Below are 13,140 nucleotides of genomic sequence, written 5' to 3' on the forward strand. Positions count from 1 at the left end.
ATATTTATCAAATCTGCAGCATTTCAAAAGGATTTAACAGATTCACCCTTTCACTTTTTATTGTTGTCTGTACGACCTTTGCTACTCAACTGAATATGCCACATGCCTGTTTATTTGTTTAGAATATATTGGCCTTTTAACAGCAGGAGAGTAGAAGCTAGACCATGGGATCAAGATCATATTGAGCTCTGTTACATTTTTTTAAGGCATCTGATTTGGAAAAGAATATTGGATCAAGAAACACGAAAAGAAGATACACAAAATGTCTGCACCAATTATATTTATTGCTAGAAACTTTAAACTTTAAAAAAAAAAAAGTGTTTGAGAAGTGGGTAGCACAGAAAAAGAAATCCATAAAGGTAGGAAGCAATCTCATCATTTACAAAGTGCTGCAAATTTGATAAATTTATGCTTCTAATAATAACTCAGGAGTACTCTTGGATGAATAGATATAAATCCTTGAAATACCCAAACCGTGACAAAAAAGAATAGAGCAATTAAATGGCTATAAAAATACCCCAAAGGGAATTGAGCTTTTGGCAAACTTGTCATTAAGTGAACTTTAAGCAAACAAGTTTTCAGTGAATTGGTTTCCAGAGATCTAGCCAAACTGACTAGAACCAAGCGAAAGAGGTTTGCTCCTCTTGCTCCTGGAACCTCAGCTTGGGAGCCGCAGAGGATGTCATCCTGGTTCCCTGTGAGAGGCAGCAGGTCTGGAAGGCTGAGCTACTACTAATGAAACAAGTGAAAGAGTGACCTGAGAAGAGAGAGAGAGAGAGAGAGAGTGTGTGTGTGTGTGTGTGTGTGTGTGTGTGTGTGAGCACACTCTGGAGGGGTGTGCAGGGAGAGTGGCTAGAAGCTTCCTAGACATCTCACTCAGCAACTCCACACCCAGAGGCCCACTCATTACCTCCCCCAGCCGAGGAGAAGAGGAACCACGGACAGGCAGCCACCTAGCCTCCCCAGGCCCACACGTGTCCCTGAGAAACAGGCAATACAGGCAGCAGGCCCACCCAGAGTCGGTTCCCATTCCCAGCAGAAGGGTGAGCGGCTCTCCTAGTCCACAGACAGGAGGCCAAGAAATAACTCATTTATAAGGTCTGGAGTTTCCACCTCTTCATCCAGATACAGCGATAAGACACTGTAGTCGGAGCCTGTCTGCCCCACATCTGATCCCACGTGTGAGCACAACAGAGTGAGGAGCTCCCATGCTAACCGCGCTTCCTCAAACCCAGAACCTGAACACTGCCTGACTCGTACAGAAATGCATACTGGAGATAGAGATTAGAATCCGCCTGCGTGTGCCCAGGTTACATGCTACAGCATGGCCTGCACGTGTGGAAGGAGGGCCGGTCACCCCCACCATGGCACTGGAGGGCTCCTCCTCCAAGTCCACTTGGAATGTCTTGATCTTTGGGTCTCTGGCCCTTGGGGCCCCCCAGAGGACTCTTCTGCCAGGCCTAAAGAGAGCGTTCCTTGCCTCGACTGGCCCCAGAGGGGCCCACTGGCCAGAGAAATCTGTCAACGGTGGTGATGGCAGCAGCGGTGAACGCATCTCAGATATAGTTGGCAGGGGGCTGTCGGGCACTGAGCCGCTGCATGTGACAGCCGTGGCAGAGCAAGTGCCCGTCCAGAGGGAAGCAGCAGCAGCCTTCCTCATCACTCAGCTGCATCCGGCAGTCCTAGGGAAGAAGGACACCTAGTTCACCTCGGCCTGGGCACCTCAGTACATCTTGGAGTCGGCTCTGCTCAACACTAGACTCCTAATAACTGGAAGAAAGGGGGTGGGGTTGGAGGGGATGGACTCCCAGAAGAGAAAATGCCTCAGCTGGACACCAGGTGTCGCTGCTACAGCAGAAATAAGGAGACGGGCTCCCATTTCCAGCGGTTACCAGGAGCCCCTAGTTTTAGGAGTCTTGCCTCTGGGGAAGCCAGATTTAGAAAGGACTAAACAACCAGGCCCGGATGGACCAGAAAGAGACTGGAGATGGGTCAGAGCACTTTCCTGGTTTCCCGGGCCCTGCACCTCTCCTACAGACTCCGACCAGTCTAGGACGTCACCACCCCCACCAGCCCCATTCAATTCTCCTTTGGGAGCCCGGTCCCCAGCACTCACCTCGCAGTGGTAGCACTCAAAGTGATAATCTCGGTCCATGGATATCACCCTCACAATGTCCTCACAGCCCTGAAATAACACACACCCCTTGGGTGTGAGAGCAGCATGACACCCCAACTCTACCCTCTCCCCTAGACACCCCCACTCCCATGGGAAGATCATACGGAGGCCTCCAGAGCCCCTCTGCCATCCTCCGTAGCTTTGAGATGGCCCCAGCAAACCCTGCCGGGACCTCCTCCCTCCCCTTCCTTGGCCACCTCCAGGAGGACGTAGGCCTCTGTTCAGGGACTCAGGCCTTACCTACCCCCGAGCTGTGAGGGAAGCGGAGGGAAGGGAAAGGGGCAGGTGGCACAAATAAAGTAGGCAAAGACCCAGTGGGGTCTGGTTCCTCACGAGCTTCTGGCTTCCCTCCCTCGGCACACACAGCATAAATCATTTCTGACCCCTTCCTACCAGCCCTGAGGGTTCTTCCCACCTTTTGCCAGCCCCTACATCTGGGAGCTGGTGACCCTGACCTCAAAGAAAGTCTCCTTCTCTGGACTGGGCGAAAAGAGATGGAGCCTGAGCCCAGTGCGGCTGTCAGACAAGCCCAGGCCCGGATGTTGGGGTCAGAGTGGTGACCCCGAGAACAGAGTCACACGGGAATCTTCGCGGAGTACATTCCTCAGCACCACCGCCTCCCATGGGAGGCCAGGCAGCATGTCCCCAGCCCCTCCCCAGATCCAGCAGCACTGGCTGCCCTGCAGGAGAACTCAAGACATACTGACCTCTGAGGGGAGGATGGGTTGGCCACAGGCCGCACACTTCGGAGCATAATTTCTGAAAGAGAGAGGACAGAGATGAGCTGAGGTTGGGAAATCCCTGAGCCCAGTTCCACACCACAGCCCCAGGAGTGGACTCACTTGTGGTAATCGGTGACACAGTACACCTGGTTGGAGAAGTCCACGGTGAACGGGATGCCGTCCAGGCACTTGTTGCAAACGATGCATCGGAAGCAGCCTGGGTGATAGGACTTCCCCATCGCCTGGAGGATCTGGCTCACGGGCCGGAGGAGAATCAGTCTCTGCTCTCTAGCGACTGACGATGACGCTCCCTGCTGCTCCCACTAACCTCATCCGACCACTGCGAACCTCCCAGAACAAGGCTATGTAATCCGGGAGGACCAAGGAGTCTTAAAATGGAGGCGGAAACCCTGAAAAAGGTCTTAGGGAGCATCCAGACCAGTGTTTCTCAGCCTTGGCTGCATATTAGGGTCACTCAGGGAAGTTTTAAAGCCATCAATGCCTGGGTCCCACCACCTGTGTATTCATCACAGTCTCTGGTGATGACCTCGCATAGGTATTTCCTTTACTTCTTCTCAGGTGATTTGCTAGGCTGCCAGGGTTGTGAACCACTGATCCAACCCAATCCCTCTTATAGGAAAGAAAACTGAGTTCTAGCTGATCCCAGGCAGTAGCAGAAAGGGGATTAAGACTCAGGACCCCACACTCCTAGCGCAGGCAGAGGGCCTGGCTGTGCCTGCAGAGTTAGGGAGGGGCCACATCACAGAAGCCTGGGGGTGGCAGGCTGAGGAGTCCAGACTTGATCCCATAGGCAGAGAGAATCCACTGTAAACAGTGGTTCTGGGAAGGAATGGGATGCAAGTGACTGCCAGCAGGTTTCCTCCCGGCACCTTTTCTCAGTATCCATTTAGCTCCTGATTCTACCCCTCGGCCCTGCAGCCTCACAGTCTCAGCTGAAGACACGTTGCTTACCTTCTCCAAAATCAAGTGACCACAAACACAGCATTTCTCAGCTGCCTCCTGAAACCCTGAAAACTGAGCAGACCAACGGAGGATGTTATGGGCAGAAAATGACCTGATGGGCAGAACCCTGATGGGCCACCAAGAAAGGGGTGGGAGCCAATTCCAGCCCAGGGGTCCCCTCACTCACCAGATAATCTTCCTCACAGTACACAGAGCCGTTGACGCTGTAGAAAGCCTTGCAACGCAAAGTTCGCCCTAGAAACAGCAGAGAAGGGGCTGGAGCCTCTCCCAGGGTCCAGGCCCTGGGCGTCCCTGCCCCGGGGTCACTGCTCCCCAGTGTTGCATGAGGCGTTCAAATCTGGACTTTAGTGCTTGCCCTCCTAACTGCTGTCTGTCCCACCTCCCCACACAAACACTCGCTCTGATGCAATTCCAATTTGCTTTGGTCTCACTCCTGCCAAGTTCTCTGTCCTCTGCTTCTGCTCCTCGGGCTCCTGTCTCCTCTACAGTTTTCTGTGACCCTGCTGTTAACCAGTGCCTTCCTCTGCAGTGCCCACACTCGGGGAGCCCTCTGAGAAAGCAAAGCCAACCACAGGCTGGAGGACAAAGTTAAGAAGTTCTGAACAAGGCGCAGCGCAATGTGCATAGAGACAATCATACTGTCCTGGGCTTCGCCTTCTGGGACCTTTCAACCTAGAAGCCTCTTTGCCTGAGCACAGCTATCCTGTTCTCCTAGGCCTGTCTGTCTCCCAGGGATAGCTCTGCAGAGGTCAGGACATACTGGTACTACTGCTAGGGACAAAGCACTTAGGGAGCAAAGTCAGTCCCCTTTCTTGCTACTAGGCTGCTTCCCCAAGCTTAGAGGGAAGCAGAGTCTCCAGGGTCAGAAGCAGCCCAGGATCTTCTGTAAGTGGACAAGGCGGGATCGTTCTCCATGAAACCAACACCCACGAACTGCTCTAGGGTGTCTAAGTTATCAGGGATGAGGAGGAATGAGACCACGGCAGAGAATGGGCAGCTTTCCCACCCCTGCCCTCTTCTCATCAAAATCTCCGCTTCTATCTCTACCCAGTGGTTTCGAAAAGCTGACTTGGAAACTTATGAGACACAAGGGAGTAGACAGAGGGAAAGAGACATTCCCAGAAGGGACCCTATAAACAGGACAAACAGACAGACAAATCTAAAAGGAGCCAGGCAGAGGCTGGGAGTGGCAGGAAGAGAAAAGCTGAGTGCTGGAGTCAGACAGGCAGAGATAGGAGATTAAAGGTTCAGCAAAGAATCAGAGTGGGTAAGCAGTGTGGGGGCGGGGGGGGGGAGGTAATAAGGGAGGTGAGGGAAGGGCTGGGGAGTTGAGGCCGCTGGGAGCACCTCCCCTCCAGGCGGGCCTCCTGAGCTAACAGCAGCAGCGGCGGGCATTCCTGGAGCGTGATGTCATCAGCTTGGCATGGCCCGGTGGCCTGCACTCCAGCGAGGTGGCTGAACTCTGACCAGCCAAGAGAAAACCCCCCTCTCCGCCCCCCACGGCTCCCCACTCCCCCAGCCCAGCCCGCCCTTCCCACATTCCAGTCTTTCACTGTCGCCCCAGGCAACTCGGCTGCCCAGGACCAAACCCCACCAAGGAGAGGCCAGAGGGTTGGGAGGGAGTCCAGGCTGGGCAAGCTGGAAGGCAGAAGAAAGAGGGAGGAACAGAGTAGAGGAAAGAGGTTGAACAGAGGGAGGGCTGACTGCAACATGGGGGCGGGAGAGTCAGGTAGAGCACAGAGAAGGGAAGCAAGAGAGAAAGTGTGGACCAGACCAGCAAAGGAAGAGATACAAGTCCTGCTTTCCCTAGGCACTAGTGAGTGTGTACGTGCACGCAGGGAGTGCTCAAGGCCTCAGGCCCTGGTCCAGAAGGTCTGGGGGCTGCACTCACCACAGGAGCAGCAGACAAAGCACTGGGTGTGGTAGAGGCTGTCCAGGGCCTGGCAGGCGTTGCTCTGCCCATAGATGCCTTTGTTGCACTTGATACAGGTGCCTAAGAGGAGAGAAGGGGTTGTCAGCATCACACCCCACTCCCGCAGCTCAAAGCCAGGCATCCCCCCCATCTTTCCTGATGGTAGAGGACCACCAGTCCCAGCCTCCTTTTGGTGGGTTCCCTTCTGGGAAGAGAGAATAAATGGGATGAAGCGAGGTCTTCGCTGGGCAGACTTATTCTTGTTTACTGATTACTCAACAGATATTTCCTCAACATCTATTTAGTGCCTAGAAGAAAATACCGTGCCCAATACAGTGGAAAGTTGGAGAAAGGCAAAGATATGGTCCCGGGACCTCAGGTACGACCTCTGTTGCACTGTGTGGGGCAGTTAGAGACTATCCATAAGGGCCCCGCAGCAGGTGTAAAAAACTTCCTAGAGAAAGCAGGCCAGGCTCCGAAAGCCTCTCTGGCGCCTCGGTTTCCCCATCTGTAAAATGAACTGCTATTCGGCTATAAAATGGCTTCTGTGTCCTGTACCTCTAGGTTTCCAAGGATGGAAAGAACGACCTGGTTCAGCAGAGGGCCCTGTGTGGAGGGGACCATGTGAGTGTGACTCCTCTGTGGAGGTGGCTGCTGAGAATGCAGGGTGTGTTCCAGGGACTGAGGGTTGCAGAGGAAGCAGGGGAAGGGTGGCAGAACCTCTAATGTCTCCCTGTCATCTTCTATCCTAGGAGAAACAGAGCTGAACTGCTCTTCCCCGCCATCCCCCCTAAAATACATAACACCTGGCTCTGGCACCCGCCTTTCCTGGGTGTGTTCTTCCCTCCCTCCACTCCTCAATTCCAGGCCCATGAGTGAGGGCTAGGGCCTGTCTTTGGGGAGCAGATCCCAACGGGCCCGCCTCACCCCGCCCCACCTCCCCGCCTCGGCACACTGCCACACTCCTTGCCTGTTGGGGCCCATCCCAGTCTTTGCCCAGGGGCTTGGGAGCCCGTGCAGCAGCTGCAGCGACTGATGGGTCCAGGCCTGCCCTGCTCCCACCCTCTGGCAGCTGGGCAAGGCCGCAGCCAAGGAAGAGGGCCCCTACTAGGGGCAGGAGTAGGAGGGTGCAGTCAAGCTGGGGGTTTTGTCAGGGGAGGCAACCTGACCCCAGGAAAGAAGCCCCCACCCCCAGGTCAAAATGTGGCTTCCCCAGGGGAGGCAAGATCTGTCCCAAGATCATCAAGCCAGGGGGCCCTGTCAGAGCCATTTCTTTGGGAAGCTTTGGACATTATGGGAAGATGAGAGCCAACTGCTCAGGCATGACCGCCTCACCTCCTCTAACCCAGCATATTCTTCCTGCCATTTCGCTGCACTCTCTGGAGCTCCTTTCTTCCTTTCAGTTCTGATGGCTTAGCTGAGGAGACTTCTTTCCACCCATATGCCACTTCAGGGCCTAAAAGGATCCTGTCACTTAATCTCCCTTGACCAAAGCATCATCTTCTCTGGACTTTCCTCTCTCAGGTGGGGGCAGGGTGGGAGAGAAATGGGGGGAGGTTGGAGTTGAACTCTGCAGGGCCCTTCCAGCCTGCAGCCCTGCTACCTCTGAACCTCCCCCCGCAGGCTTCCTTCCCAGGCTGGGTTTCGCTCCCTATTTACATTTCTAGCCAGAGTTCTAGAGCTTGGGGTCCAGGGCAGGAACATGGATGGTGAGAAAGGTGAGAAGGTGTCCGGAACACTGAAGAGGCCCACAACCCTGAGGGTGAGCCCTCCACTTTTTTCTGTACTTCCTCTCACAATCAGATGAGTATTTTTTAATATAGCGAAGTGGTGCCCGTGGGTCTTGGCTGAGATTGTTCAAGACCCCAATACCTCCCCCACAGCTGAGATATATAATCAATTAATACTTCTTGAAATAACCGTGGGGGAGAGAGGCAGCGACCAGGTTTCCCTAGCAGCAGGAAGTAAGGGGGTACTTCGTGCCTGATTCTGAGCAGGTTACGGCCAGAACTGAAGGCCAGGTTATTTCTAGCTATTATATAGGGTCATCATCCATCCAGGGGTGATGTTGTCCGGTGGTCAAGGTTTCTGCCCTGACTTCCGGAGGATGGGGAAAATAGAAGCTGACACCACCGGGCCTCGGCTTAAATACCCACGCACGCACCGAGCCAGCAAGGCTGGGGCCAGCCAGCAGTAGGGTCCCTGCTTTCTGTCTCAGGGCGCTTCATCCTTCCCCCGCAGGCTCCATTTCCCCGACCGCGGTCACAGCTCCGCGCGTGTTAGGAAGCAGCTCCCCCACCCCCTGCACCCCACCTCCGCCCCGCGCCGCGCGGTCGGCCCCGCCCGCGGGCACCTGGAGCGCCCGGGCAGGAGCCGGCACGCACGCGGCTCGCCCGCCCCGCCCCCCCACCCGCGCATTCCCCGAATTCCTGCGGGCGGAGCCTGGGCCCGGGTGGGGGCGCGGCGCGCTGAAGCCTGCAGGGGCACCGCCGCCGAGGGGGGAGAAAGATGGGGGATGCTCTCACTAACCAAGTCGGTCCCCTCCCTACGAGGCCTCCTATCGCGAAAAACCCAGGCTCTAAAGCTTGAGGAACTGGAACTCACGAGATCACCGAGGGGGTTGAATTTAGCATAAATAAGGTGCTCGTGGTCCATTTGAAACCCAGTGGGAAGGGGAAATTCCTCTTTCCTCTTTCCTAGCTCCGCATCTCTGCCTCCGATCTCCCGGCGTCGGCAATTTGGGCCGTCGGGGCAGTGGGGAACGAATACGGCGACAAGTCCTTTCCCGTCCCTAACCACTTCTCTCACTCACCAAAATAGTCCTCTCTGGACTCCGGCTCCCGCATCCGGGCACGGGCGGCCTCCGGAACGAAAGCACCGGGCGGCTCCTCGAGACCCGATGGCTCGACCCCCGATGGTTCCCCGCGGGCGCCGGCTTCTCGCCCACCTGAGCCCACCGTCAGGCGCAGCAACGCTGTTAACTCATCCTGGTATCGGGCGCCCGCGGCGCAGTCCCCGTAGCCGGTCACCGAGTGTCGTCCGGGTTGCGCCCCTCGTCTCTCCAAAGGGCCTGCCGCTCCCACTGCGGCCCCAGCTAGAGCTCCCGGGCTGCCCAGGGCCGGGGGGTACGAGTGGCGGCTTTCCTGGCAGCCGAACCCCGCGGGCCGATGAGCGCACAGTCGGTCCAGCGCAGCGTGGAGCTCGGGGTAGGCAGACGGCACCCCTCCAGAGGAATAGCCCGCCGGAACCCCAGCCAGGGGTGGGCCAAATAGGCAGGGCCCGGCGGGCAGGGGACTGCCGTGGCGCTGGTCGTAACCCATGCTGATGCCGCTGGTACGGTTGCTGCAGGGTCGGCTACCTCCCGCTCCACCAGCCCCCGCCCCGTCCAGCAGCAGACTGCCCCGGGGGCTGGACGGCTTGCTCGCGTCGCTGGCTGAGCTACTGGCGAAACTGGAGCGGGGGCTTAGGGCTGGGGCCGTGGTCTCCAGCCGAAAGTCGGGGGGCAATGACTGAGGTAGAGGCAAGGCCCGGGTAGGAGGCGGCCCCCCGGGATAGGAGCATTCGTAGCGCAGCGCTTCAAAGGAGCCGCGCGGGTTCCTCTCAGTGTCCAGGGGGCCTTGCTCCCGGGCTGGCTCCAATGGCTCATCCCCAGGTCCCCCAGTAGCTCCACGGGGCCCTGATTTCCTAGGTCCTCCCAACCCACTCAGGCGCCCCTTGCCCGGCCCGGGGGTCCCATCAGACCCAGACCGGCTAGATTCACCCTTTCTGCGGCCGAACTTGGCGCTGCCGGAGTCCGAGAGTCTTAACTTCTCCAGCAGGCGACTGGCTTTCTCCCCTAATCGCTCCATGCCCTCAGGTCTGGGGCCTCCAGCCCCCTCCCCGCCTGGCACCCTGCAGCGTCTCGGCAGCCGCTTCTCTTTCCCTGCGGACGGACTCCGGTCCCCCAGGGGCACAGGATAGGCACACGGGTTTAGCGGGCTGCCCGGATGCCCGGCGCCAAGAATCCCGCAGCATCCCCCGGGGAGAGGTGTTGCGTCCCCCCGCGCATCAGGGGTTAAGCGGGGCTAGGAGGGCCTACGGCCGCAGCTGTCCCGTCCGCAGGTCTATCTGTTCACGCGACGACTCGCCCAGCAGCCCCACTCTCCCCGGCCCCCGCCCCCCTCTCTCTCACACTCAGCACGGACCCAACTTCTCTCCCAAACTTTTGTCTGCCTGGCCGGATCTACTTTCCTGGAGGGGCGGAGCGCAGACTGCAAGAGGAACGGGGGTGTCGGCGCAGGAATCTCTGATGCGCCGGGACGGGGGGTGGTGGTTGCTGGTGCTAACTGTCCCGGAGGTGGAGATTCGCCGACTGGAGGCGAAAGGAAGGCGAGGGGCAGTTTGGGCAGTTGCTACCACATCACCCAAGAATTGGGACAGGAAAAAATGGTGGATGGGGAGGGGAACTCTTTGTTTGTAGTTGGAATGCGCGGAGGGGCACGGTGGAATGTCCCGGTCCGGGACTGGGCGATGCGAGGCATGTTCTGCGCAAACACCGTGACTTTGTTCCTAGTGTGGGGACTGTGGGAGTGAGGAAGAGGGACTGATACAGAAGTGGTGAGCCAGGGAGAGAGAAGAAAAGTAGACACATAGAGAGGTTCAGAGACGCGTAAAGAGCCCAGAAAGGCTAGGAAGCCCATTTAGAGAGGTGGTGGAAGACAGGTATGGAAAGAAAGGAGAGCCATACGGACCATAGGGGATCGTGGGTGGTGCTGAATAGACCAAAAAAAAAAGACAAATTTGTGTTAAGTCCATAGGAAATGAGAGAAACAGGTATGCTGCAATAAAAAGACAACGTTCTGAACCGCAAGCTCTGTAACGGGAGGGAAGGAACTTTAGTATGTACGTAAAAGGAGCGAGGAAAAGGCTTGAGGCTGACTCTACCTTCAGGGTAGGACAGATAGAGGGATAGATAGACACCCCCTGGTGTTGGGAAGTGAGATTTTTTAGCAAATGTTTCAGGTAACTGGGGATAGAGGCCTGATTTTAGGGCTCACCTGCGCCTCCCCCTTGGTTGGCCCACAGGAGACTGGTGATAAAGAGCAAGTAGTAACTTAAAAGGAAAAAAAAAATAGTCACTTAGAGGAGATAGCAAGTGAAACTGATCAAGGTGAAAAAGGAAAAGAGGCTGATCTTGGCCATTACTAGGAGGATCAGGAATAAGGATAAGAGGAAGCTGGGGCTGAAGCTGAACATAGCTAATTAAATATCAGCCAACTGATTTTGCCAGACTAGCACATCGGGGGCACGAGGTGGAGGGCGGTGGGGGCTGGGAGGGGAACAGGGAAGGAAAATGACTCCTTTGTATTTAGATAGTAAATTAGTATGAAAATTATATGCAAACATATCATGCATATAACTTTCATCTCAACATTTTGAACACCTTTTATAATCCTAGTGTAGCCTTAGGGAGTGGGGAAGGAAAGGAGGTTAGTATCTTTGGGGAAATTAATTTGGCACAAACTATTTGGCTTCTCTGTCCTAGCCACATTGCCTCCCTGACCTCATCTCTCCTGAGAATTAGCCTCTCTGTTTCCCTGGTCAGGCCTACAGCTTTTCTCTGATCCAGAGGAGATTTTACCATCAGACTAGAAGCGGGGAGGACTGAAAGCATTAATAACAGAGGGGAGTGATCAGGTTGCATCCACAACCTGCTGTGAGCAATGTCTTCAGAATCAACCATAAGGTTTTCCCTCCTTTCCTGTCTCCAGATGAGGGAAGAGAACCTGGATTCTTCCTTCCAGTTACTGACATCCTCTAATATTTGGGAGCTTTGCTCCTTTCAGGTTAGGATGGGAGAGTAAATCTTATGAAAAGTTGAGACGAGACGCCATTAAAGGAGGCCCACCTAGGAGCTGGTGGTGACATCAGTGGGCAGAGTTGGGATCAACACTGTGTGTTTTCAGGGAGTGCACAGGAAGCAGACACAGTGAAGGGGAGGGGTGCACATTCAGGTATGCTCCTGTGGTGCTCACAGCCTTAGAGGAACCACTCCATAGTCTGCACTGGAGCCAGGAGTTCCACAGGCCCTATTCTCCATCCCCAGAACTTTAATTAGGCTCTGTATACACAGATGACTCCCTAGTCTGTATCTCTAGCCCACACTTTCTTGGACTTCAAAATCCAGCTGACAACTAGCATCTCCACTTGGTTGTCTCAAAGACACACAACATCCTAAACTGACCTCACCTTCCCTGCTGCCCCAAACTGGCTCCTCCAGCATTTCCTGAGTAAATGGCACTACTAACCACTTAGCTACTTAAGCCAGAAACTTGAACATCAACCTTAATGTCCTCCTCCCTTAACCCCAAATCCAACCAAGTCCTATCACCAAGTTCTGTCAATTCTGCTTCCAAAATATCTTTCAAATCTGTCCTTGCCTTATCACCGCTAAAGCTATCAGGCCCCCATCTTTTCTCCCCTGGACCTCTGCAAAAGTCTCCCTGCTGAGACTTTCTCCCTCCCATCCATGTCACACCCTGAGGTCAAGTGATTCTTCTAAAACACAAAACTGACCATCCTGTCTCCCAGTTTGAAACCTGTCAGTGATTTCTCGCTGCCTTGAACTAAGTAAAGTCTATACCCTTTAAGATATTTAACAGGGTCTCTCTACCCCTCCAGCCTTTTCTCTTAGCTTCCCCCTCTTCCCAAACGGTTCTGCAGTAGAATTGCACCTTGTCTGTGCTCTTTTGCCTCTGGACTTTTGTACTTGCTCTGGACTTTTGTCCCTAGGTTTGGAACATTCTCTTTGCCTTCCTTTCCCTCCTGGTTAACTCCTTCCCATCTTTCAGGTATCAGTTTAAACACTTTTGAGAAGCTTTTCCAGACCACCAGAGCTGGTTAGCTACCCCCGTGCTATACAGCCACTGCACCCTACACTCCCCCATCATCACCTTTCTCACAATTCATTTCATTGCCTACTTACATGCCTGGCTTCCTGACTAGACACTGAAACCTCTGATCAGCATCTCACCTGATCAACAGTGTGTCCATAGCACCTAGCACGGTACCTGACACCTAGTAAGCAATCAAAATCTGTGGTATGACTGACTGAATGAACAGAGAGCCATGCTTACTTCTCAGTCCATCCTAGTGCACACATTTTGTGTGCAAGCGTGTGTGTGCATTCTAAATGCATGCTTGTGTACGCATGTGTGCAGACACACACACACACACACACACACACACCCCATCCTCAAAATTCAGCTTGGCTGACAGGACTAAGAAATAGCTACAAAGCCATGTATACTGCTTGGTCACATGGTGGAAAAGCAACTGCTGGTGGGTCGGGGAACTCTTTAAGTCTT

At 54.8% G+C, this 13,140-nt stretch overlaps 1 protein-coding gene across 2 annotated transcripts; it reads right to left on the reverse strand.

Moving 5' to 3' along the window:
• Positions 1-263: 263 nt before the first annotated feature.
• AJUBA (ajuba LIM protein) lies at positions 264-9,992 on the reverse strand. Of its 2 annotated transcripts, none has more exons than XM_010989427.3 (8): positions 8,607-9,992; positions 5,774-5,875; positions 4,049-4,116; positions 3,871-3,933; positions 3,019-3,149; positions 2,884-2,935; positions 2,117-2,185; positions 264-1,682 (listed from the first exon to the last, which is right to left on the reverse strand). In XM_010989427.3, exons 1-8 carry the CDS (start codon positions 9,640-9,642, stop codon positions 1,557-1,559), a joined length of 1,647 nt encoding a protein of 548 aa, XP_010987729.2. In that variant the 5' UTR covers positions 9,643-9,992; the 3' UTR covers positions 264-1,556. The 2 variants fall into 2 exon arrangements, with proteins under 2 accessions (XP_010987729.2, XP_031308576.1); XM_031452716.2 differs by lacking the exon at positions 8,607-9,992 and adding an exon at positions 7,959-8,069.
• Positions 9,993-13,140: the final 3,148 nt, after the last annotated feature.

The sequence above is a fragment of the Camelus dromedarius genome, chromosome 5 (assembly GCF_036321535.1).
Source record: "Camelus dromedarius isolate mCamDro1 chromosome 5, mCamDro1.pat, whole genome shotgun sequence".
NCBI classification, from domain to species: Eukaryota; Metazoa; Chordata; class Mammalia; order Artiodactyla; family Camelidae; genus Camelus; species Camelus dromedarius.

Excerpts from the sequence above, each read along its gene's own strand:
- AJUBA (XM_010989427.3), bottom strand. The coding sequence starts at position 9,642 with ATGGAGCGATTAGGGGAGAAAGCCAGTCGCCTGCTGGAGAAGTTAAGA. Across the intron at positions 3,934-4,048 it reads ACTGTGAGGAAGATTATCTG|TTTTCAGGGTTTCAGGAGGC; the intron begins GTGAGTGAGGGG and ends TGGTCTGCTCAG. Across the intron at positions 1,683-2,116 it reads TTGAGTGCTACCACTGCGAG|GACTGCCGGATGCAGCTGAG; the intron begins GTGAGTGCTGGG and ends CTTCTTCCCTAG.